The sequence below is a fragment of the Falco punctatus genome (genome assembly GCF_963210335.1).
Source record: "Falco punctatus genome assembly, chromosome: 6".
Lineage (NCBI taxonomy): Eukaryota > Metazoa > Chordata > Aves > Falconiformes > Falconidae > Falco > Falco punctatus.
The window spans coordinates 14,174,849-14,201,728 of NC_137585.1; the positions used below are offsets into that span (position 1 = coordinate 14,174,849).

The 26,880-nt window shown below is 40.6% G+C and overlaps 1 protein-coding gene across 3 annotated transcripts in view; it reads right to left on the bottom strand.

Annotated features, from left to right (window-relative positions):
• FBLN1 (fibulin 1) overlaps window positions 1–26,880 on the bottom strand; it is an 82,462-nt gene that overhangs the window by 15,172 nt on the left and 40,410 nt on the right. For 2 of the 3 annotated variants that reach the window (XM_080390796.1, XM_080390798.1), the window contains exons 10-16: window positions 26,039–26,167; window positions 25,410–25,535; window positions 24,716–24,835; window positions 23,755–23,886; window positions 22,900–23,023; window positions 9,403–9,545; window positions 7,283–7,414 (exon numbers count right to left, since the gene is read on the bottom strand). In XM_080390796.1, coding sequence (XP_080246922.1) covers window positions 7,283–7,414; window positions 9,403–9,545; window positions 22,900–23,023; window positions 23,755–23,886; window positions 24,716–24,835; window positions 25,410–25,535; window positions 26,039–26,167 — 906 coding nt within the window. Of the gene's footprint in view, window positions 1–7,282; window positions 7,415–9,402; window positions 9,546–14,549; window positions 14,996–22,899; window positions 23,024–23,754; window positions 23,887–24,715; window positions 24,836–25,409; window positions 25,536–26,038; window positions 26,168–26,880 lie in introns of those variants that run through there. The other variant, XM_080390797.1, reaches the window with a different exon arrangement.

Below are 26,880 nucleotides of genomic sequence, written 5' to 3' on the forward strand. Positions count from 1 at the left end.
GTGCTTTCAGATCTCTGGTTTGCCTTCCAGCCAAACCTCGCAATGGGTTTTAATGTTGACAATGCTGCGAAATCACTCATGCCTAAAATGCAATAACTGTACTTGAAGTAGCCTCATTAAAAAATAGTTTCCACCATATATTTTTTAATCTTTCCTGTTCCACCTTTGAGAACGTGACATGCTTTATGCAGTGTAAAAATCATATATTACAAAAACAGGTGGGAAAACTTCAAGGCTGAATGTGCAAAACATGCAAAATCACATATGTCAGCCTCCTGATACTTTATTCCCACTATCTTTTTACAGGGGTTTTAGTGTCCGTCGTGGCACACCATCACATACATGTTCTCTCTCCATTTAGTGAGAGTGGCTTAGTTTACCCTACCTGTCCCACAACCTCATTATTCCATTTCAGCCAAGCTTTGATACAGTAGCATATCCATGACACCTGGGCAATTAATTATTGTAACCCTAAGCATTTCTTGGCAAAAAGCTACATTATGGCACACAGCACGATATGGCTCTGTGATTCAATTTACCATGGAAGAAAAAGTACATAATCCTGAGAATCTGACATGAAAGCCTTTATATAGCTGCTCAGTCATCACCTAGAGGCGACAGCTCTGCTGGTATTGTTAGCAGAACTTCTGAAAAGGGAAGCTTTCTGAATCTTAATGTGTGTTAATCCCTGACCAAATTCTCAAAACAAGGCTGAAATAAGGGGTCACTTCACCACATTTGACCCCTTTAAAAATAAAAGTTAGGGTGGCTTTTTTTGGCTTTTTTTGTTTTGTTTTTGTTTTCATTAAATTTTTTAAGTAAGCTGTGCATCTTACTGGGAAAGATTTACGACATGCCTCGAGTCTCTTATCTTCTGTCTCTACTTTTATAGGGTGTGTAGACGCTACTGCAGGAATGATATGCTTGCTATCAACACACAAAGTCAGGAGTAGCAGCAGAAGCAGCTGAATCGGTTGCACAAATATTTCACACTTGGAGAGCCTCAGAAAAGCATGTCTCTGGCTACTCTAAACCAGGCAAAGCACTTCAGAAGGCTATAGTACTATAGTGCTATAGTACGGTTCTTGGTGTACTGGATTCCAAACCTGTCTTTATTTGTTCATATATGTAGTATCTCATCCCACTGTTTAAAATTAATACCAAAAATGCATGCTATGTAATCTGAACCAAGGACCTTTGCTGGTCCCCTTAGCTGTTCCCTGACTCAGTCCATTTCTTTCCCAAGTTGGCAGGTTTTATACTTCAAGTCACAGTTCACAAAACTTTGTCAAGGTTGCAGTGTGATTTATTTGTCTGCTGGCTTTATGGAAACTGTAACCAAAGGTGGTCTGTATGAATGTTTTTCTAATACGTTACACTTTCCTACCCGAGGGGTGAGATGAACATTGATCAAGGAGGAACGTTTGATTAACCAGATACTTGCAATGTGCTCAAGTGAAATTTGGCATTAGGAAGGTTGTTCCATTCGAGCACGAGACTCATTCTCACCAGAAAGGCACCTTCAGCATTTCTCGGATACAAAATGAAAATTCACCTTCTGCTCGAATTACTTGTTTGCCTCCAGAAGAGCTCTCCAGGCTGACATTTTTTCTGGAGGGGAGGGAGGGTGTTGAGAGATTTGACTACCGCACAGTGCAGTCATCAGCATCCCGAAAGGGCAGGTTCAGGCAATAAATCTAGGATCCCGTTTACCAAATGGCTTCTGGGTACCCTTGTCTCAAATGCATAGCTACTAATTTCGACAGGGCAACCTGGCATACAGAAAAACTCACAAAATATTCTTTGCTGAAGGGCTCCTCTCGTGAAAGGGGCAAGTGTAGATGAAACCAGCACAAAGATACTGAAAATAACTGTGTCTTTTTTTAATGTAAGGCTCCAAAAGCCTGTTGAAAAACCTACTGAATTATGTCCCTGCTCTGTGTGCTGACTGTGAATGACTGGACAGCACGGGTTTTGTATCACCAGACACCATTGTCATTTCATGGTAATGACATTATAGTCATAACAAAAGGTGGCTATTGTTGCTTACTTTCTAGTAGAAGTATCCACAAGGGGAGATAATGTATATGCTGAAATCTGCGCCCCAGTGAGCAGCGGAGCTCTCCTGGATGCCCTGGCTCTGCCTATACCTAGCTGCCATTTCCCCACAGAAAAGCAACTGTAGGTGAACTACTTTTAGCATCACAGCTGTGCCAGGAAGCCCAAATCAGTCTGAGGATCTCATTATGCTAAACACTGTAACAAATGCACAGTAAGAGCCAGCCAGCCTCTGGCCCAAAGATAAAGAGTCTAGAGCAACAGAGGATAAGGGAGAAGCAGAGAGGAATGTGAAGCTACTTGCCCAGCACTGCAGAGTGGGTCCAGGAACACAGTTCAGAGACAAATATTTTGCAATCCAGTGACTCTGAATTCAATGTCAGACCATACAAGCATTTGCGTGGCAGACTGAAAAGACTTTGCCACACTGGGAACGGCCAAACTACTTACGAGATACAGAACTACTACCCCTGTGCTAGGGACAGGTTGCCCAAAAAGTCAAATAAACCTCCAGCCTCCTTCTCCTGCCCCCTATCAATATGGGATCCCACAAGCACCCTTTCTATGGTATCTGCTTTTGTTTACCTTCTAACCATTCTTTAAAAGTCTCTCCCTAGCCTCTGGAACATATGAATGATGATACCATAGTAGAAATTAGACTACTAATAAATCCAGTGTTGCACTATCAGTAGTTGAGATGCTTTCTGTAATGGTTCAAAGGTAAAATCATGAACTATCACATGTGTAAGAGGCTGGAAAGTCAGGACAGAGGTAGCAGTGAAATCCTTCCAAACAAAAGTGGAGATCAGTAGTACATACCTCTAAAATTATAAGCAATTGTTGACACCGTGTACTCAAGCACGAGCACCACACCCCTGAGAAGCTCTATAGGTACAAGTGAAATTTTATAATTTATTGGCTCTGGATTTTTTTGGTAAGAATAGTATCATTCTGCATAATAGGTAAGAATATATGCTTAGGTTAGTATTAAATGCAATATGGAAGATTTCAGCCTATCAAAACTACTTTTAGTAGTTTTTACATTTTTTTAGCTGTATTATGAAATTTTTTAATCTTCCTGAAGTTTTCCAGACTACAAGGTGATATTACAGTCACCTAAGAAAATGAATGCATAGCTGAGGGGGGAAATGTTTTATAGTATCTGATAATACCCGAGGCATTGATAGGACATTTTTGTACAGGCTGAAAATGCATTCTTCATTTTCACTGACAGCTGGTTAAAGGAGGAATGCAGTGAAAAGTCTATAAAAGCTTAAAAAAACCCCACAAACCTGGGTAAGTCTGCACTTCTGTTTTTCTCCCGCCCATGCTAGTAAGTGATGTACAGTTGTTAACAGTATCTTTTGGATTCAGTGCCACCTTGGTCCATCACCATGCCAGGCAACAGAGAGTCTACAGCACTTCTTGACCCAGGGAAGAATGGGGTTTCACATCTCTTTAACACAACGGGGTACAAGTGTTGGAGGCAACTTTTGACACAATTCTTTTTCTTCAGCTTGCATGAAGTCTATGCAGTGCCACTCCAGCAGGCTGGGTTTGGTTCCTTCTCTTCCACTGGACGTTATTTTCTGTAGGTCAGCACAGCTAGTTTTGGAGTCTATTTTTATTTCTTTTGGCTCTTCTGTGTCTGATACTGCTGATCATTGATTCCCATCTGATATATTTTCTTCCCCTGATTTTGCAATACTGTCATTGTCTCTTTCTTCTCCCACCTTTGTGCCTGCTCCTCCTTTATCTCCTTTGGGAGACTGTGTTCTTTCTTTTTCTAACATTCCCTGGGGCAGCTCTTCACTCTGTTTCTACTTTCTTTTTCCTTCCTCACAACCTGCTCCTACACACTTACCTCCTCCTATGACCTCAGCTGCTCTCTCTCCATCAACAACTCGCAACCAGCCTCATCAGCCACTCTCCATCCAATCCTACCTATTTCTCATCTTCGCTAACACCTTCTCCTTGATGTCTTGGTGTCAACTTAAAGGGACAATAGCTAAAACTGATGACCTGACGCTCTTCAGTCCACAATTCTCTGTCAGTGTTGAAGTCCTCATTTCTCTTCTGTAACTCCATCTCTAGCAGCTCCTCTCACCCTCTAGACCTTTACCAAAAGAAACCTGTAGCTTTTCACTCTTTTTTAGTGTTATATTTTTGAGAGCATCTTGTGCCTTCCCATTCACACAAACACAGTTTAGATGCAGGTCCTTCTTAAGGTGGCATCTCTTTTCTTGTTTGTGACAACCTAGAAAAAAACTGGTTTACTACTGAAGGACTTCCTGGAAGAGCATCCTCACTGATCTGTCCTTTCTACCCCGCTTTTCCCAGTGCTCCCTCCTTTCTTTGAATCCCTTTGTTGGTTTCCTTTGTTCTGACTTGTCAGGCTTTATTACACTCGGCACCTTCAGTAACACTGGTAAGTATTTTCCTACTTTTTTCCATATGCTCTTACACATTTCATCTCTCTCTGAGCTAGTCCAAGTCTTCTCTTTTTAAAAAACCTCTCCTATAGAGGTTTTTTACCTTTTCTTTTGTAGAGAAGATTTGTCTTTTAGAGTAAAGGTATTTGGTGATCTAATCTCCATTAGCAGACAAAATAGCTTTGATAATCCAGTCATTTCTCCTAAAATATTATAACAGAATGAAACATGCTTATTATTCCTTTTACCCATGCATCTATGATTTATTATCAGAGTAAATGTATACTTTCCTCTCCAGTATCAGCTGCAAAAAAAGATTAAAAAGTAGGCTACACAGATTCAAGAGACATGTCCATGAGTGGTCATCAAGCATGATGGTCCAGGTGTGTTCTCCCAGAAGCATATAAACTGACTACAGCAAGTTGGAATATTATATTTGGAGAAAGATTCCTGCATACCTGTCTGTTACTGGGCCATATGTTGGACACTGGTTACTGGGCTAGTTGGGCATTTGCTCTGCTGGAATCCCTAAGTTACATCCCCACAGTTATGTTCCTATGATTTAATGGGATAACCAATAAAGCTTTCTGATAACCAATAAAGCTTTCTGTTACCATTTATGTCCTTTGTCTTTTTCCACCCTTATACAAACACTCCCCCTTTCTTTACAGAAGGGACTTACTTTGTGAACTCCTGTGGACTAGGATCCCATCTTACTTATTTGTCTTGAGAACTTCCCAGCACTTTTATGGGAACACCTAACGTTCTGATTATTAATAACAAAAAAAATGATATTATGATGAGAGCAGCAGAACTGCTGCTGGCAGAATTATTTGCAATCCTAATTTCACACATACAACATGCTGTCCTGAACCGCTGCCCCTCCAGGTAATATCAACTGGGGGTTTTGTTTTGTTTTTCCTTTTCCAATTCTGCTGCAGGCAACTACTTTGCAGCTTCCATCCATTAATCTCAAAGTACTTTTACATAGAGGAATTAATTAAGACACTTACATACAAGAATTAATTAAGACAGTAGTAGGCATGTTTTATCATCTCCATGTTGCACATGGGGGAACTGAGGTGAAGAAACAGTTGCCTAATTCTTTTGCAGAGCGGGGAACGTACTTGGGCATATATCATACCCTCTAAACCTGGGGTATAAAAATATCCTTTCTCTCCTAACGTTGTGAGGCAGATATCCAGTTTACCAAATAAAATACCATTGACATGCAGTCCTATTATTCAAAATGGAAACGCTTCCCTTAGGTGAATACCTTGGCCAGTCAAATTTCTAAACACATCCTTCTTTCTTATTTCAGACAGAAAGAAGCACACAGCATGAAAAGCAAACTACTGTAACTACTGTGGGATCTGATAACATTTATACTCTTCCGAAGAATCAGCCCAATACCTGAAATCTGTAATCTTACCATCCTGCTTTAACAGACTGTCCCTCTTTCTCAGCATTCACATGTATACTTCTGTACGATAAAGAAAGAAATATAAACCTAATGACTTATGATTTCTATCTATGGTTCATAAAACCTTTGCACAGCTGTTGTGCTACCGTGCTTCCGAAATGCAACAGTGCCACCTTCAGCTCATGCTAAATATGACTTTGTCACAAACCATCAGTATTGAAGAAGCACAGCAGAGATTTTTTTCATCCGGACAAGTCCTGCTAGAAAGCCCAGAAACCTGTGTATAAACCTGAGCAGAACATGCACACTCAAATACGGAAGCACAAATGTTCACTGGGAACATTTTTTCATAAAAAAAAACATTATTAAAGATCAATCAAATACTACTTTTTAATACCTGGCATTTTCATTCTCTAAACATGAGAATCACAGTACATTCCCCTGCCAACTGCATTAGCAACTCACACTGCGCAGAGCAGCCCGTCAGCTGGGACCTGCTTCTGCTCACCAACCTTCCCATAGTTTGCCAGCTACTCCCGGGTATTTTGCGTTGCAGAGTGAGAGCCAGGCTACAGTACACACTGGAAATACATATCTGTATGCATGTATGTATAAATACCACATACACTCTACACATTACATACTTGATACAGTATGCATAATATCCTCTAAAAGGGCCCTGCTGTGAAGGACACCTCCCAGAAAGCCCCATTGCAGGTCGTGCTGCAGCCCCTCCCTGCTACACGAGGAGACGCAGGTCTAGCGCAGACCCATATGCACAGCTGAACCTCCTGCCCTGTCTCCTCCCTGCCAAGCTGAGACTGTAAATCAAATGGGTATGTTCCATTCTGAAGTTTCTTTTAAACCACAGCATTTGACAGATCCCTTTAACCCTCAACAGAGGTATTTATTTAAAACTGTACCACCTGTCATTAAACATTAAAACAGGCAACAGTTTCAGTAAAATCAGTCCTGCTTTAAAAAAATTGTTATTATCCAAAACCTGGTGCAATATTGTTTAAACAAGAAAGAACAGTTAATTAAATTTACAGTCTCTTTGCTGACATACTACATATTTTATATTTGGTTTGATTATAATGGGCAAACCTCACCATTTTAAAACTAAGCCATTTGCATTTGTAATTAGAACCCGTTCTGAAAAAAGTTAAAATACTTCTCAAATTAAAGTTTAGGCCTCTGGTATTTTGAATAAAAAATTACCTGTGGTATTAGCTCAAATTACACATACAGGACTGGAGAATATTAAATCAATTCAGGTTTGAAAATCAAGGTGGGAATTAATTACTTCTTCAACCTTGTTCTACAATATTACTGAGTGAAGAAAGTAAACAGAAAATACTCTACTCACCCACTGTCATACCATCCATGTAACGCTTGATGATATCAAAGGAATCTCTTAAATTTCCTTCTGTTATGTCAAATATGATATCTGCCTGGTTGGCTGGATATGTAGGTGTGATGGCACGAAGAAAAATAATCTCTGCAAGTAGAGTACCACAGAATGAACTGAGCAGTATTTGAAAACATCAATGAAGTACCTGACAGAATCTGATCCAAAATGACTTGTCCTCAAAGCTGGTGGAGGACACCACCCTCCCACACCACTCCCAGTTTGTCCTCTGAAATGGAAAGAAAGAAAATCTAGGGGAATGGAGGATTCGGACAGATTTATTTTCTTCTGCACCACCCAAGAAGCCCTGAAGCCAAAACATTATTACTTTTAGAGTCCAGAAAGACCACTCTTAGAAACCAGTCAGACTTCCAGCATGTACCCAAAGAGGACAACACTGAGGATCCACGGGGTGGGTAGTGGAGGGGGATCAAACAGATAAACCCCTGAACTCTTGACTTCCTTAGGCAGCTTCACAAAGTATTGCTATTACAAATTACAGGGTTCTTTTGAGTATTGGAGGAAGGTTTTAGTTGGGGTTTTTTTTTAAAGTTAGACTATTTTTCAAGCCCCTTGTGAGGAAGGTAAGTATTATAGTATTCTCATTATTATCCTTGCTCCACAGATGATGAAACTAAACCATGGGGCTGTAAGAATTCACCCAAGGCCATGCACTGAATTACAGTTTAGGAACATCTTTTGGGCCTCGGTAGTACTCTCAGATCACTAGGTCTCATCTCTTTTTATTAAATCATGGGGATGGACTAATGAGGGAACGGTTTGGGAAGCATCCTGGGCCAAATCCTTAGCTCTGCTGCCAGTACACCTGGTAAAGCTGAAGGGGTGTGTATGGGAGTTGAAGTGGCTATGGGGCATTCCTCCACTCCCTGTGAAGTAGGGCCAGCCAAAGCCTGACGCAATCCAGAGCAGCTTTACACAGCTAAGTTACTGGTGGTTAAATTGTTCCTATATGAACAACAATTGGGATGTCTCTTGCCCTACTTCTTCTGCGTGGTACAGAAGTGAAGAATCGGCTCTGGCTTTTATTTAGGACACTTTCCAGAGATCACAAGGATGAGACTCTGGGTGCATCAGAAATAGGGATTTAAGATCTTTAAAAATCCCTCCAAAATTATCTTCCTTTACTCTGTTCCCTTCTCTGTCTCTGTGCCTGTGCCACACAGTGAGCTGCTGAGTGGCTCACCCTGCACAGAAGCAGGGCTGAAGGCAGTCATCCCACCTATGCATGTGTATGCAATCCCCAGCGAAGCTGCCAGAAAATGAATACAAATGCCAAGGAACAAAACTTGGCTTTTGATCTGTAAGTTTATACGTGAACAAAGCAAAGTGAGTGCTATGAAACTGCAGGACTTAAAAACGCTCAAGTACTGCAGAGGCTGAAGGAGCTAAAGAAATACATGAGCACCCATGAGAGTGCAGCATCTGGGGCTGGGAACTCACTTTGCATGACTGGACAGCCACTCACTTGGATGCTTTTTCAAAATTGTAGCTCAAAAACTTTCTGTCCAGTCCTTGGAATTTTCCTTCCTTTAGCCTATATTTTAAAAAACAACACATTTTTTCCATAGGACAAAAATCAGCAAATCATAGCACTAGGTAGTATATTCAATACAATGTATTTTGTGACTAACGTTTGCTTGCAGATAAAGGCTATATTCTTGGAAGAAGCCACTTGTCAATAGCGAACAACAGACCATAAACAGATGAGAGAAATATAATGAGGACCTACTTGCTATGGCAAAATCTGCAAAAAAGGGAAGAAAAAAGTCATGGAACACACAGCTGTTATGTGAATAAATGCGGTGAATGGGAATTCAGACTCACTGTTTCCTTAGACTGGGCAGCTGTATGAGTTAGAGCTCAGAATTACTCTCTTTGCCCCATAAAATTAAAACTCCTGGATATCGAAGGTTTTAATTAAATGAATAGTACACTATAATTTGGAACCGTACAAACATTTTACTGCACCGGTAGCTAGTCTGGCTTTAGGCAAGGATTTCCGGTGGAGGTTTTATATGTTGTAGTCTATTAAATGGAACAAGGAACAAACCACTTACCTTCAGGTCTTGTAAATTCTCTGAACGTGGGCAGCGAAATGACAGTATGGGAAATTGTGTGGACCGGATCCAACACACAGCTGACATCATTTGGTCGACAAGACTTAATGCAACGGATAGTGTCTGTCTTTTCAAGTCTGACACTAAGAGAAACAAGAGAAAGACGCATATATATCCTGAAAATGAATTACTTTGTGTTTTGCAAGCTGGGGAGCCAGAAACTGTAATTGATGTAAGTGTTCATTCTTCACCTCAAACACTTAGACAAATGCAGATCATCAGAAACTGCTGGACCACTGAAAAATTTGGCTTGGCTAAGCGTTGCAGTCAAAACCCCTTCAGACCCAGTTCTTCAAGCCAGGCGTGTACAAACAGGGAGAACTGTAGTACGTAAGCTGGCATGTAAAGTCTCTTTCCAAGTACAAACAGGACCAAACCACCAGGCCCAGATCCTCAGCTGCAGTGCACTGGTGTGGTCTCACCATTTCAGTGGAGCTGCACTTCACAAGCCTTTCTCTACTCCATGTGATATAGTGGCATATAAAGTAGAAACAATTCTTTCCATTCTGGAAATCTGGCAGGAAATATCTGAAGGGCCAACTTTCTTTCACGATTTTCAGTACGAGCCAGAAAAACCTCTCTTAAGCCTTTTTTTTTTTTTTTTTTTTCACACACCCCCTTTCCATCTAAACTGAGAAAATGGAAAGGAATGGAAGCTGGGGGAGGAAAAAAGTTAACCACGTTATTAAAAACCTCAAAGATTGAATTCTGAGTTTGGGTAAATGGTAAGGGTCATTTCATATTCCATCTCAACCAGCTGCTCGTTCGTCCTTGAAAGTCTATTAAAAGTTAAATGACTTCTTCTCACCCTTGTCCACTAGAGTGAATTTAAAGTCACTTACAGTTCAAGAACTTCACACAATACCCAGTCTGTGTTCATGAGAGATGAAAGGGCTATGCTGGGACTTACAATGTGACTAAGCCCCACAAATGATCTCAACTTTGACCTGCCCATTTCTTCATATTTCTAAGTGGAAAAAAGAAAAGACTGCAGTGTCAGAGGGGGGGAATTAAAAGATTAAAAGGAAGAAAAATTCACTGAGTAAAAGGGAAACAAAAATGGAAGCTTTAGTTTGTCAGATACCTCTAGAAACAAATGGTTCTTGCTCTTTTCAAAATGTGTTACCCAAGTCCACACCTAAAAGCCATCTTTCTTCAGATGTTCAAAGGGACTTCATGGCTCTATTAATAATAAATACATCAGTAACTTCTTATTACATGCTACCCACATTTGCTCATCAAAGAAAACAAAGCCAAACACGCTGATATTGTATGAAGCTAAAATAAAGTTAAAACATGAATCAACATTAAGGAAATCATGCTTCAACAGATGTGAACTGGCATAGGCCATGGGAAGGCAATGAAGCTGGGTTCATTTGCACCAGCTGAGTCTGGCTTGTTATTCTCCCTCTGGAGTTGTTTTGAGACTGGCTGGGAGATACAAACCAGAAGAGACCTTTTACTTCTCACCGTTATCTGGGTACAAAATTTTGTCATTTCCTAGACATCTCACAGGGAACAGAGCTTTCTGCTGAAATGTCTCATGCTGTTCATTTTAGAACAAATGGATTCTGGATATGTGGACATAACAGTCTGATCTACAATAACAGGTTCCATCTTCTTACTTTAAACCTCAGGTGCCAAATTAAGCAAGGACTTCTAGCTAGCTGACCCCCTCACCTGTGAAATAAGGATCAGCTAAATCACCGAGTCTAGCTCCAGTGTAAAATATCCTATTTCAAAATACATAACAAACAGAACTGAGGCAAAACGTACATCATTCATATTTGTTTCCCTCTCTCCCTTTTTTTCATCCTTACTCTGTATAGTTCAGTAGAGATTTAGATCTACAGAGCTACACAAACACTGCATCCTTCCTCAGGGTCCTGCTGAGCTGGGGTCACAACAGCCAAGTCAGACTGGTTTTACTTCCAATAACGTGTTTACAAATGCTGAAAAAACTCTTTGAAAGCTTTTCTCTTTGCATTATATAACATAAATAATAACTACAGCATCATCTAAAGGATTCAGGGACACCAATGAACAGTAGCTTGCGTAACTCATTTTAGGACATTACTACTAATGAAGTACTGTTGCAATACATACACCATCCTAAATTTTCATAGCTGTATTTAGATAAAGGAATTTGTAGGCAAAACATTGTGGTGGGAGTGTCTAAAGGATTCAGTATTGGTCTGCAATTCCTCCTTCCAGGGAAGTGAGCTTCACTTGTGACTTCAGCTGGAACAGAATTTGACAAATACAAACATTTCTGAAATTCTCATCCAATAAAGTCATGAATTTGTTTTAAGATTAAGTCCTAAGTAAGACTTACATTCATAATTCTCACTTCCGATTCACTGGAGTAAAGCATTCTGACATGAATTAGGTACCCTGCATACAGAAACAGAGGATCACAATGACCACAAGTGGTTTGTGTTAGTTCCTAACTAAAACCAGTTTCTAGATCCATCCCACTTGTGACATACATGTGACAGAAAAATGTTTGTCAGCTCTATTTCTTTGCACCATTTCTCTCTTCTCTTACAAATCCCACTGTTTTTCTTTTTGCATGCTGTATCCACACTACTAAACTTGAGTTTGCGTTTTCATTTTCCCCTGCCTAAATTAATTCTGATCTTCTTTCTTTTGATATCGCTAATTGCTTCAGCATATCCAAGTGAGGTTGGTAACACTTTGTTCTCTCATTGCTTCTATGGCACATCTTTTGACATCTTCTGGCGTAATTTCTTTGACAACTAGCATCTATTTCAGATCCTGATATTTGCTATTAATTATGTGCTCTGGTCTCAAAATATTTTTTAATTTTATCCTTAAACGTCATCTTTGCATTTGATCTTCTGATGAGTTGATGTTTTCCTTTTTGCTCATGTCCTCCTGTAGTGGGGACTGTACCTGACAAAAATTTCTTCCTAAGTGCTGAGAACTTTCTTTCTTTAGATTTTTCCTTCAAGTTTTCCCCCTCTAACAAAAATTGCAGCTTTTGAGCTGGTAGCCCCACCAGGCCTTTTTCATTTAAAAGAGAAAAAAGTTAAGAAACAGCTCAGTTGCATTATTTTGCAAATAATCCTTCCCTGAATGTAATAGGTCCTTTCTTCTTGGGTCCTGGTGTCATTCCTTTTCAATTTCGCTGTTGGATTCAATCAGTAAGTTTTTTGGACCAGAAGCCATGTTTTCATTTTCATTTGGAAAGAACCACACACATAAGTGGTGCTACATAATTACATACACGTTCTTGAAAGTTCCAGCTACACTGCAGTATTAAAGTATCTAGATAATACAGGAGAATTTGAGCTCCATGTTCTTAAATGACTTGCTGAATGCAATTAATATGGTAGCATTTTACAATACTGAGGGCCAAATTCTCACACTCCCTCCTTTTCCTGCCAAACAAATGTATATTAATGCTTGCAAAACTGAAGTTTATTTTTGAATCTTTATCCTACGTAATTATGGCCTTATAATGAACTGGTAGCCAGAGGGCATTTATATACAAGCATCTTCTGTGGCAGTAAGAAAACCCATTAGCTCAAGTAGCATGGGCTTGTGCCTTCAATATTTAAAGCTGGGTCTCTATCCCCACTGGCAACTTCTGGCAGCTTTATAAGTATGTGTCAACAGACTTATTAAACATTGGCATTCCTTGTGAGACTTGAACTCCTGTCAGCCAGCTGGGATAAACTTTCCCTTAGGGAACATGTAATACTCTGGCAAAGTGCTGCGATCGTGCCCCAATCTAGTCCTTGTCTGATGATGAGCCTGCGCCCGCAGCTCACAGCTAACAGAGTCATTCCTTGTGTTCAGGTGATTAAGGCTTGTGATCTTGGTTTAGAAGGTTCCCAGTTCCTAAACTTGTACCTTGCCTGTGCTGTCTGTATTTACGTAGTGAAGCATTTTTTTTTTTCATATATGCATTCACATGGATTATTCCTCATTCATCTACAGACTGCCCATTCTGCCTATGTACCGGGCAGCAGAGGTATCTGAGCCCAGGATGGTGTAAAAGAACAGTAATTTTTACATCATACCTTTGTGACTGAGCTTTTACTATTTATCAATACAAGGACTGGAGAGTAAAATAAGTTCTTTTCCAGCTCACAAAACAAAAGAATTCCAAAGAAATTCCAGTTATTTTGTCTATGCTGTTTTTAATTGCATAGAAGTAAAGGAAGAAAGTCATAAAAGTAAAGTAAGAAAGATTTGGATATTGGAATTCTGGCTGACCTTTTACGGCTGCCAGGGTTTGGCTGGAGTTTTTTTGAAGGTGGTGATGGGTAAAGTCTTTACAGTTACAAGTTTATCAGCTTTGATATGGAAGTTGCAGAGATAAAAATGTTACAAGACCAATTAAATGTATTTTCAAATGTTCCTGTAGACACATCTCGGCATATAGCCCGTGAAATAGAAAGGGGCTCTCTGCTAGTAGCTGAAGGCTGTTAGGAAGTTCATTGCTGTTTTCCTATCATTAGTTTTTTAATTCAGTGGAAATTCCACAGAAAGGAAGATGAAAAATCTCTAAAATAAATGTTCTTTAGAGGAGATTCTTTTCTGCACCATGCTTGAAAGTTAGAACTGGGATCTGTAACTGGTAGAAATCAGCACAAGCACAGTAGCTACAACAGAGCAATAACTAGCACAGCTTAAGAATCTGGCTCCACGCTTTTGAAGTGACTTGTGTGCTGGGGCACCTCTGATGTCCTAAGGGCCCAAGTTATCCCTGTTCAATAGATTTTCAGAAAATGCACAGTATTTGCCCCATAAGTGATGAAACTCTCTAAAAGTGTCTCAGTTGAGACAGCTCATGTACCTATTTTATTTTGAAAATTTAGAGCTAAACATATGCAGCTATATATCATCAAATGAGATCAACAACACTACTGTGTGAAGTAAATGAATGGTTTTCCAGTCCTTGGTATATTCAGGTAATAAGCTCTTGAACACCAGTTCCTGCTTTTTATAATGATGCACAGTACACCTAAGAATCTCCCCAAACCGAGACAGTCAGTTACAAGGGAAAACTGAGAACTGTAATGATGATGGCAAATAAAATGCAAGTGCAGCATGCAACAGATGAACTAAAACTTTATTAAAATTGGGGGGGGGGGAAAGCTACTCTTAGTAGAGAAAAAGTAGCCAATGATGCCTGTAAGTTAGGGATCAAAGCTGTGCAGAAACAAAGATAAAAAGTTTGGCAATAAATGTGTTGACAGTTCCATGGTGGGAAAGTTGCATTTGAATTGTCAGAAGAAGGTCTCTGGGCTCTGTGATTTGCCGCTGCATGACCACAATGCCACTGTGGTTGTTCACTTTTTTTGTGGTGAAAAAACCCTCCTGGTTCCCGCTGATGATGGACAGCAGAATTTTATCCCCAGGGACAGCATTGGAAGGGCCCATGCGGAAAATGTCGGTGGGTACTTGAATGTTGGTAGGAAAAGAGAGGTGATAGTAGGTTATTCTCAGAGGCAGGCTCTGGCATTCCTTATTTTCATTACAAGGCAAGCGCTCACACCGACTGCAAGAAAAGTGAGAACACAAGACAAGAGGAAGATTAGCGTACATTTAGCAAGCGTGATAGGAGAGCAAGGGCAGTGGGGGTGGAAAAAGATATGTTGACTTGCATACTGTATCCGTTCTTCAGCCTGGCACCTCAGTCATATTGCAAAGGGACATTTATTGAATAAGGATGAATTTGTCTGTAGCTGGTGCTTTTGGAGAAGCATTGCTATTTTCAGAAGCACTGCCCTTTCCTTGCATGCACAGGTGCATTGAATCTGGCATCTCAGCGTGTGTGAGAGTTTATTTGCATTTAGATCAGCTAAGCTCTCCCTAGGGAGAACACAGGCTTCCCCCCACAGCCCCACCCCCCACCCCCAGTTTTATTCTTTGTTGACAGGACATATGTTGACTAAAGAAAGAGATCCTAATTGGATAGTGAGTTGACTGTGTGGATGTCTGGCTGGATTTTAAGACTGAGCAAAGTATTCTGAAAACCACAAATGTACATGGAGTTGGTCTTTCTGGCAGAGAAGAGGCACTCTAGATACTGCACTATGTATGTTCATCCTCCGGCAGCATACAGAGCAATGCAAAAATTATTTCCAACACTGCCTGCCTGTTAAGGTTTATTTGCTTTGAAGACAAACCTCCTTCCTCCTGATGTGGCAGAGTATTTCTCTGTGCTACCAGGAGAACCAGCCTAAGGCAGTCTAACACCCATCTAAGCAAGCACTGAAAACAAGATTCAACGGCCTGATGTCTCCAGCATGCGCCCTACACATTCAGTCCACTCTTACCCAGCCTCAAGTCACAGGAATGATGCTGGTGAGTCAGAATGTTGCCCTCTGCTGTTTCCCACCCTTATCACCAGGCACTGTATTACAGTGAAAAATCCAGAGAACTAGGAAGAGATCACCCATACAAGGTGAAAGTGAATAATGAACTAGAAATCATGATCTCCATGGAGGGAGTAATCTCCTCCCTTTCTGTTACTGAGAACAGTGAAATCTGTCCAGCAAAATACAACACAGACAGGTATGGGCATTAAAGTCACAGCTATTAAAGAATGTTGTAGTTTACCAGCACATTAATGAAGATCTGCCAAGTCGTGATACCTGGTGGGTTTGAGAAGCGTTTAAAGCATTGCATACAAGGAAAGTTTATATGAATTTCAGATTAAAGCTATACCCAAATCACCACATTCAAGTTGGTATATCTGAACATCCTCTCAAGACAAGTGCTTGGAAGTAGAGGTAGACATGACAATCTCAGATGGATGCTGACTTTGAAAAATTTGGGGATGATCAGGTTGTGCATTTACCTCCAAACCTGCCTCACACACAACTACGAATCAATTAAATTACATACAAGAGTCTCTCCACCCGAAAGCAATATTCAGTCCCCAGGCTGAGGTTTTGGAACCTGAACTATTTGCTTCTTTACTAAGAAATGTTCCAACATGAAAGCGTGGTTTGTTTCTTACTACCTCAAGGAAATGTGAGTGGCCATTTCATTTATTTTATTTCGACGTGTAAAACTGAGCTCCTATCAGGACTATCAACAGAACTGTGGCTCATAAGCAAGCCCCACTTCGTTGCCCATGTACAGTGGCCTGAATTCCAGGAACTTCTCATTATATGCAAAATAAACATTTTCAAAAAGAGTAGTTAAAAGCACCTTCAGTTCTTCAATTAATGTGTTCTATGTTTTCTTTTAATACCACTTGCAAACGAAAGTACAAAGCAATTCTTTGAAGACTTAAATGCATTCTGAATTTTATTCATGTGTGTAAAGAGCACGCACAAGTCTTCACAGGATGGCCGGATAATTAGGTGTGGATACTCTTGGAATATGTTCAGGTGTAGTGAGTTCTGCATTCTTGTCTGAAATGTCATCAATAACTCCACTAAAGAGAATTACTTGGTTTTGTTAAAATCATGAGGCTACTTGGTTTTGCTGAAATCATGAAGCAAGTCAAGACAGTTAATTTCTTAGTTGGAAATGCCTGCTTCATGTAAATCTCTTTGGAAGCTTGTACATGCTCATGAGCACTTACATGCTCATAAAAATGCCCTGATTTATTCTTTTACAAAAGCCAAATACCTTTTATAATAATAGCCAGAAATTTCTAGGGGAACAAAATACCAATGCTCCCAGCTTCCTAAGATTTGAAAAAGGACATTCTGCTGATTCAGAAAGTTATTTGTGGAGACAGATGTGCCTGCAGCTAGGAGCTAGAATTATTCAAAATTCATCATCTTTTATCTTATTCTTTGGTGGGGCACACTACACACTGCACACTTCACTATAGGTTTTGTTAATGTGCACTAATTGTTCCATCAAATAACCACAAAGGAGAGATAGCAAATATTATTGCTTTCAAGAACCAGAGTTCATTCTGGGGTCACGCACCACAAAGGCAATAAGCAATGAGCATTTAAATCCCAATGTACTCTCTAGACCTTATTTAAATGCTTCCCTTCAGTGGGCAGAAGAAAATCATACAGCGGGGAAATACACTAACCTACTGGTAGTGAGCGGGCAGCTCAAGAGCCCAGCTGCTGCTCCAGCTCCGTGGCACCTCAGGACGGACGAGCTAGCCACACAGCTCCCGCGGCCCGGCCACCATGCCACATCGCTGTGGGAGAGAGCACGAGGGACCCGGCGGCAGAAGGGAGCGCTGTGCAGGCAGCGAGATGCTACCAGAGAAACCCAACCTGGAGGCCGATAAAACGTGCAGCGCTTTGCGGTGAGGCAGTTGTATACGCGTCTTCGCAAACCTCTGCGATTAGGCACATGGGCTAGAAAGACAGACATACGCTGCTGCTGAACACTTGTTCCTGAATTTGCTTCTGATTATTTTAGCTCACTTACTACTCTATTCTCTTACGTTTATTTAAGCAGCTGAAATACTAGTTTCAAATTACTCTATTTTGAATTTCACGTACCAAACACCAGTTACTCATAAAGGAAAACTATCAAAACTAGAGCGATTCCATTTTTAGATGATGAATACAACCTTTCCTAATGGAGAAATGAGGAGAAAATATTTTCTGCCTTTCCTCCTGTTGATTTCTGAGCCTGGTGTTCACTCCATTGTGCTCAAAGGAGTTGAGTGGTACACAACAACTCCTCATGTACTGAAGGGAAAAGAATGTTTTATTAGCAGGATTTATGGCTTTGTAATTTACTTCATACAGGGAAACCATCTCAACACGCTGAAAAAATAACCAGGTCTTACTACCAAACTATACACCACACATCCCTGAAATTCAACCCTGTAGATTTCTGGGACTGTAGCAATCTTCTGGGCCTCCTAGAACATACACCCCTCCATGGGCACTCGCTCAGGCTATCGTTGGTGTGTACTTCTCTTCAGTCGGCTGCACCACACCTTGAGGTCCAGATGACCCATCAGCCAGGCTGTATCACCACATCGTGCATCTCCACATGTATGTTAATACAGCAGCTGTGTAGGGAAGGAAGATTATTTTGGTCTTAAAGAGACCAGAACTTCAAGGGAATGAAACCAACTGATGGTTGGTTTTCACAGATATTTCTTAACCAGCAGAAAATCTGGAGTCCTGCTTCAGGCTCAGGCCAGAATACAGTATACAGCAGTACAGCAGACAGGGTGGACAAACACCCTGCATATTCCTCCTGTCTGGAGCTGGAAAGTGTCAAGGAGCTTTCAAGCTACAGAAGACACAGACCAATCTTCATTTTGCCCTCAGCACCGAGCCTTTATGTCCTATCCTCGTCTCCATCTGTCTTTCCCAACCTGGCTCCTCCTTCCCATCCTCTTTCCTTCCCTACTGCCCTTCCTGTTCACTCACACGTCTGGCATCAGGACTGTCTACTCAGTCAGTGCCAATCCTACTCTTACTCCATCCTCTCCTGGCTGACACGTGGTTCTCTCAGTTTCTACTTCACAGCCCTAGTCACAAGGCACACACCACTATCTTCAGTATCTTTATGCAGCCATCCCAAATTATTCCTTGCTCTGATGGTCTTCATCCAAACCTGGCATCAATCGCCCTTAACCATAAGCTCTTGGCTCCTGTGGCTGGCTGGCTTCCCCCTTGTCTCTAAATTTTTTACCCAATTTTACTTTCCACCCCTCAAGCATCTCACAGATTCATTCTCTGCACCTGGCCATACCTTCAGACCCTTCCCTCCCTACATCCAGCCTCCTTATCCCTACGTACGCCCTTCCTTCTTACCAAGTCGGCTCTTCTCTCACCCGTGCTAGGAACAGCTTTCTTATCTGTGGAGTCTGGGTGGTCTTTGAAAGCACAGAAGAAACAGGCTCTGGGGTTGTCAGGGCTGGCGGCACCTGGCCCAAGACAGATGGGAGCTGGCATTATGGGGGAGATGTGGCTATATGTGGGAGCAGACTCAAGACAGTCTGTGGAGTTGGTACCTGCACATTTTAGACCGCTTTGAAGAGCTGTAAGAAGCTCAGGTCTGCTAAATCAGAAGAGAATTGTTTGTTGCCAAAAAAGAAAGACCTTTCCACTAATATGAAGAAGTAAAATTGCACTGAGGAAGATAGTAAAACACAAAGACAGATTGCCACTGAGGCTATGAAATCCTTACTGTTCAAGGACCTGAAGTACTTAAACAAACAACTCTCAGAAACTAGTCCAGGTAGTCCTGACTGTTTTGGCAAACAGGGATAATTAAGATTACCCATCAGGGTCCTAATTTCCTAAGGTTTATGAAAAAAGGCTAAATGCAATTTTATAGTTTGTAGTTTCAGAGGGTTTTGGTAAGGATGACAAGAAGTGCAAAAGTAATCTCCTAACAAATCTCAGATTTCTGCTCCAAAACATGACAGCAAAAATAAAGAAAAAAAAAAATCGCCAAAATGTCTTAAACACAGAAAACAATGGGTTCTTCACTACCATTATTCTTGGAAATGAGTGAACTGCTTTGGATGAAATTTGCCAAAACTTAAGCCTGAGTCAGACACCTGGCACATAAATTTTCAGGTGTTTGTTACGTTTTGGCAAAATTCTAAGCAGTTAAGAAGAGGTCCTAATAATGAAAAGTGACAGGCAACCTTAATAATACACAGACGTCTAGAATACAACAATATTTGCCTATCCGGCAGCACACCTTTCTGACATGCCGCCATAACTGCTTCTTTATCTTTTCTACTATTTTTCTTGGCTTAAATATTACAAATGTTAGACTTCAGTGTCACAGAAAAAGAATTTAATTGTTATGCAATTTGAAAACAAGAAGTGTTTGGCAAGGCAGTACAGCAAGTTAAGTCCTATTGTGAATAGCAGTAGATCTTAACTATCCTTGGAAAAATACCAAGCCTATAGGCTGATGAAAGGGGGAAAAAAAGCAGAATTTAAGCAAAAGAGGTAAGACCTTCAATAAAATTTTTATCATTAAGGTAAGTTCCGGGAACTTTGCTGGTCTTTGGGGAAGGTTACACCACCTGTTTCATCCTGAAGCTCAGAGTATACAGCATCCCAAGCTTTCAGTCTGTAGCATGGAATGATCCTGCGATTGCTTCACCTGATGACAATCGCCACTGCAACAGCCACCATGCAAAAATCTCTGCTTTAAAAGTAATGGGTAAGGAAGGTTCTGGATCACTGAGGGCTGCTGCCTTACATATGGATTTTAAGGAATAATAAGAATGAACAAACTCAGATTTGCAGGACTGAGGCCTATTAAATTATAGCTGTTCCAAAGAAAATACTGGAGAATAGGCTAAAAAATCCCATGAGGTGCCAACTTGATGGGAGTGGAAAATGTGTTGTCTTTCTTATGATGTGCCAAGTAGGTGAAAGTGGAATGCATTTTGAATAAAAAGGAGAGGAAAATGGTATTGTGATAGATACGATGTTATGAGAAGCCAACTATTTTGATTGTAGAGTCCTGGCACAAGGTTGGGTGAAAAAGTGATTTAATGTCATTATCATGCAAAATCTAACGAAGATATGCTAGCTATCAGCTATGTTGGGTTAGATATGCCAAAAATAAATGATTCAATAATATGTAAATTAGTTTGGACGTAAAATGGGTGCTAAAAGAGCTGTCTAATGAAACTGCTCTCCAATGGGCACAAGGTAATCCAGTACATACACCCTGATTCTGGCATGCTGGTGTAATACTTGTATACTGGGTACAAACGAGAGTAACTGTCTCCCCACTGAACTAACTTGGACTTTTTGCAACAAAGATAATGAACTCATATTCTCTTTGGTTTATGCAAACACATTTTTGACAATAAATTTATTAACTGTGTCTGTAGCTGTTGAGAGGGAAAAACCTAATAAATGCAACAAGATAATAACTCAAGGAATTAAAATAATTAGAACTTCACTAAGCAGGTACAGGATTTGTGTCTGACTCATAGCATAATTATAGCCCTAGCACATCAGAAGAATCTCTCCCTATGACTATGAGTTAGGCAGAGTAAGCCATTACAGGGCCCCAACAACAGACACAAAACCCCCGATTCAGACATTCTACTACTTCCCAAAAACACGCCTTACATCTCAAATAGCCATTAACTTCAAAACATGCATGAAAAAATAGATAAGAAAGAGGATGAAATGGAATGCGTATGTAAAATGTGTATTTCATAAACTGAACTTTGCAGCTCAGAGATGTCCATAAAAATAGAAATCTGCTGTTTCTGCTTAGTTGCCCATTGCAAATGACTTTTTTTTTAAATTAGGATATGAATGAACCCACAATATTACAAATAAAGAGAGTATGTGCATCACGAGGCACTGCTTGTTTCTTGATGTGATGAACACAATTTAAAATTTATTTACTATTGACAACTGTCGGAATACAAGCATATTTTATAAAGATCTGGGTTTGTACCATGAACTCCCTCTACTGCATTCTGATCAAATACATCTGCTGTGCCACTTTTATGGCATTTCACAGATTGTGGTTTAAATAGAAACTAATCTCCAGGAAGTCCCTCTGATGAAGATCAGCAGTAGCTTCATTCTACCAAGGAGGCACAGAGTACTCAATTTTATCTAAAAGACAGTAAGCATATGAGCACTGACTGTGAAAAGCAATAGCAGGCTGATGACAAATGTCATTTATCAGCTTTCCTCCCTAGCTGGTGGAGCATACACTTACCTGGGTATGGGGCACATGGGGAAGACCATGGAGCAGCCTTTGGAAGAATCACTGGAGTACAGGTGGTCATAAAGCCACAGGGTGGGATGAAAAGCAGTCACCCACACCACCCATAAACTCTAGCTATGCAACTGAAATCTTGCAACAGCTTCACCACTTTGCTAGCGCCACTTGATGGCTCTAAATGAGCTGCCAGCTGCCCCTCCTCCCAAAGCTGTCTCATATTTTCAATACCAGAATGCACACACTTTCTCTGAGCTAGGTTAAGAGACAGAAATATGAGCAGCAGCAGCTAACACGCCACCATTTCTAGGATATTCCCAGCTTTTTTTAACAGAGGTGAAACAGTGCTAAAAATAAGACATTCTTGCAATACTTTGTAACAGCACTGGGAAGAATTCAGAGAGGGAGCCAACAAGAACTCTCTCAGTGGAATGTAATAGTAATGAAAGACGATGTGTGAAAGGAAGTAAAAGTGAGAATTTTGAAGCTGAATGTAGCCTTCCTAACAGGCTGCCTGCAAGGCAGACACGGAGAATGTCTGCTTATAGCTCTAGAGATCATTACAACACGAACCACTGGCATGTGGCATTTTTTTAAGTGAATACCTTTTTCTCAGACTGCAAGAGGAGCATGAGAAAGGGAACAGACCTGTGTGTGCAAACCATAGGGAAAGCCTACCAACAACATACAGATTTGCCAGAATCCATTATGTATTCAGTCAGCAGTGGCATGACATAAAGGAGATCACTCACCAAAAAACTGTTCAACCTTGAAAAAGAAATTACTTACGTATCTCCTGACTTGCGGTAGTTTTCTGGGCATTCCAAAGACAGACAGCGAAAGCCCCCCTGGATGTTAAAGCAGGTCTCATTGAAAGAGCAGTTATGGCTTTCTGCAACACATTCATCAATATCTGCCAAATGGAAAAAGGTGGGTGTATTAAACATAAGGCTTTCCTCTACTTGCAGGTGCCAAATGATTAAAGCAGGGGTCCTCAAACTTTTTAACCAGGGGGCTGGCGCGCGGATGAAGTGGCAGGCAGTCATCTGCGGCTGCTTTGTTTCCCCCCCAACCCCCGGTGGGGCGGGGGGGGGGGCGGCGGGGGGGGTCTGTAAATACCGGGGGGCGGATTGAGGACCCTGGGGGGCCGTATCCAGCCCACGGGCCGTAGTTTGAGGACCCCTGGATTAAAGCATCATAGAGGTACTACAGAACATGGGGTGCAACTAAACATTATTACAGGACTGGAAGGGAAGGGCAGGAGAACAAAAAAGAAGAAAACTAACCCAAACAACAGGCAAGAACAGGAAAAGGAAGAGCAGCAGTGCCACTAAGTGGACAACATCTAAATATTTGCTGTAACATTTACAGCATGGTATTTCCTTTTAATAGCTAAACTAACTCATACCATTTCACAGCGGGAATCTTCATCTTCAGACTTACAAAGAAGTATTCTCTACTACATTCTACAGTTTATAAATTTTCTGAATATTTATTATAAAATACTGGTTTCTTCAGATTTCAAGCTCTTCACGGCTTTACCTATAATGTTGCCGGAAAGGCATTTTTTTAAACACAAAAACTTGCTAGAACTTTTTAGAAGTCCACAATCCAGTTGGGTCTCCCTGCAGTTATTGAACTCACCTTGGCAATTTCGTGCATTGGGTGCCAACCTGTAACCAGTGGAGGGGCAAGTACACTGAAAGCTCCCAGGAATATTGATACATCGAAAGGAACAGATATGCCCTCCAGTAGGTAAAGCACATTCGTCAATATCTGCAAGAAGAAAACCACCACTAACTTACTACGTGTCCAAGATATTCATCCAGGTGCATACATACAGTGTTCCCACTGCAAGCTTCAAACACAATTTCATGATTCTAATTGCTGGGCAAGGAAAAGGATCATCAGATATGTGTGGTTCTAGTCTATATAGGCAGTCAGGAATAAAGGGAAGTGTGAAGACAATCAGAAGAAATATAAGGGCCCGAGAGACAAAGTGATGGCTAAGCAATTTACAGTGACATGTATCGAAGTACTTTACAAAAAGGAGGGAGGGAAATAGTTTTATCTTCCTTCTTACAAAAAGGAAATTGAGATGAGGTGTTCTGCCCAAGGTCTTTCTGTCTAGTAAGTCCTAGAGACCCAAGTCCAAACTCAGAATCTTGCCCACGAGGTCACACCCACATCCTTGTATTTGAGGAGAACCTACTCTCACATTAGTTCAGAACCAGCCAAAAAAAGAGGATATATAAAATACTGCCTAAGTAATATTATATATTACATATGTAACATGTAAATGCATTTGTATCTTCACTTGTTGAAGTGAACTAGAAATTCTTAGTTCCTCAGAAAAAAACCACATTTCTGGCAAGTTGCAAAAGTATGCCAACCTACAATTCAGTGTAATCAGCACAAGCAGAGATATTTCTAGACAAGGACAAGGGTGTGACACCTTCATTAAATATTGTTTCATAGTTCCACAGGAAAATACCAAAGAGAATCAAATGTTAAAATGAAACAATTACAGGTATATGGAATTGTTCACGTATGTCATGGTGAGAATAAGAAATGCTCACTCATCCATCTGTGTAACAACACTTACCTTCACATGAAATCCCATCTATGTCACTAAGTTGAAAGCCACGGCGGCAGTAACACTGATAGGAACCATACACGTTAGCACACTCTTGACTACAGGGGCTGCTCTCACATTCATTTAAATCTGAAATGCAAAATTATATACCTGAATACCAAATTTCTTGCTTTATTCATCACTCCTACTACAGGACTAATACAGAAGTTTGGAAGACCATTTTTTTAATTGAAAGAGGATGGTATGGATGTCACTGAGTAAGCTGGAAATACAGGGCTTTGGGTGCATTGCTCTCAGCAAGGTCTGGCAGTATACGTTAATCTGCGCTGTGCTATCATTTCCCACTGTCCCTCAAGGTGTGTGACTTGGAGGGAATCTTTAGGACCACACTTGCGTTTTTATATCTGGGTATCAGCAAGGCTGGTATTGAAGGTCTTGAATCTGGTCTAGCTGAATCACCCTTCAAAATGCAGTAAACGCAGACCCATACAGCTCTGCATGATCCAGACCAAGGGCAACATATTTGAACTGTGGGCTGCACTGGCTTTGATTAATCATAACAGCATTCATGTAATCAAAGACACCAACTGGGCTGATTTCTTATGCCATTCCAGTGCAGTCTTACAGGCTAAAATCAAACAGAAATGGCTTAACAGCAATGAGCTGTATCTCTCTATATAGCCAAGGCACATGACAGTCATACCTTCACATGACCTGCCGTCAGTCGAAAGTTTGAATCCCATAGTACAAGTGCAGTAATAGGAACCAGGAGTATTTTCACACTTGTGAGCACAAAGGCGGCCTGGATAGCGTCTGCATTCATTGATATCTGCAATGATAAATATATAGAGAGGTCTATGTATTGGCTAGCTTTACTGCAGTAGTAGTCTGAACAAGAATGTGGTCCTAAAAGTTTGATTTTTATTTTCCAGATCGAAATTTCATACTAGAGAGGGAAGGACTTGCTCAAAAGACTCATTTAGAAGCAACCCAGTGCATAATTGAATTAGATCTATAAAGAAGAAAGATGCTTTGATCTTCCAAAGGAATGTTTTGCTGTAGGTGCATATAAAAATATCACAGAAAACAATTGCACACTCTCAACATCTTAACTTTTAAAAGGGTAACAGATAAAATGTTGACAATACTAATAGTTTCCTTTGAAGTATCAGCAGTTCTTTAATATGATATTAGATATATACAAATAATACAGTAGTCAATTTTACATTCAGATGAAAGAGGTTAGGCAGAAAGCAGTAACATTCTTTATGCAGGATCTTTTTTTTAAAATGCGATGGCTGCATGTATTTTAAATCGATAGGTGCAACTTACCGATACAAGTTCTACTGATGACATCAAAAGAATAGCCAGATTTGCACTCACAACGGTAATTGCCTGGAGCATTTATGCAAACATGTCCTTCTCCACAAGGCTGATTAGAGGATGAGCACTCATCCACATCTAGAAGAAGGAGAAGTGATCGAAAAGTACACTTCTGAGCATGCAAGTTGAGAAAAGAGCAACATGTTTGTGTCCCCTAGTAGTTATAAAGTGTTTCGTAACAGCAAGATTTTGATCTAGCTCTCAGCTCCCACAAGACGATCACTCACAAATCCAAACTACTCTTACCGAAGCAGGTTATTGCTCAGGTGTCCTGTTAATGTTGATGGACTTAGGAATGAAAAGAAATCAGGAAATCAGACAACCTTTGGAGGAAATCAGGTGCAAAACTGTTTTATTATGCACACTCAATATTCATGGCATCAGCTGAAGATCTGATCCAGAGAGCCACGGTCAGTAGTGCTTTGATAAGCCATTTACAAGAATTGAAGACACATGCAAAACATACCTCTCTTTGCAAAAGCCACTTTATTTAAAAGCCAGCCAAAGGCATATATGCCTTTCAACATTACTTGAATGGCTTCTAAGGGCATGGGCCTTGTGTTATACCTCTGTACTGAGGAGATTTGAGACTATACAGCATTGTTCCAATACACCAATATAATCACAATGTCATGTTTTGGAGGATGATTATCATTTCTCCTCAGAATACAGGGTTTCATTAGTTATATGAAGGTCAGAGAGTGGATCCTTGTCATTCTTCACTTGTTGGGACTGCCATGAGGGAAAGAACAGAATCAAGAATTCACTGTGACAATGAGAAAAACTTGGGC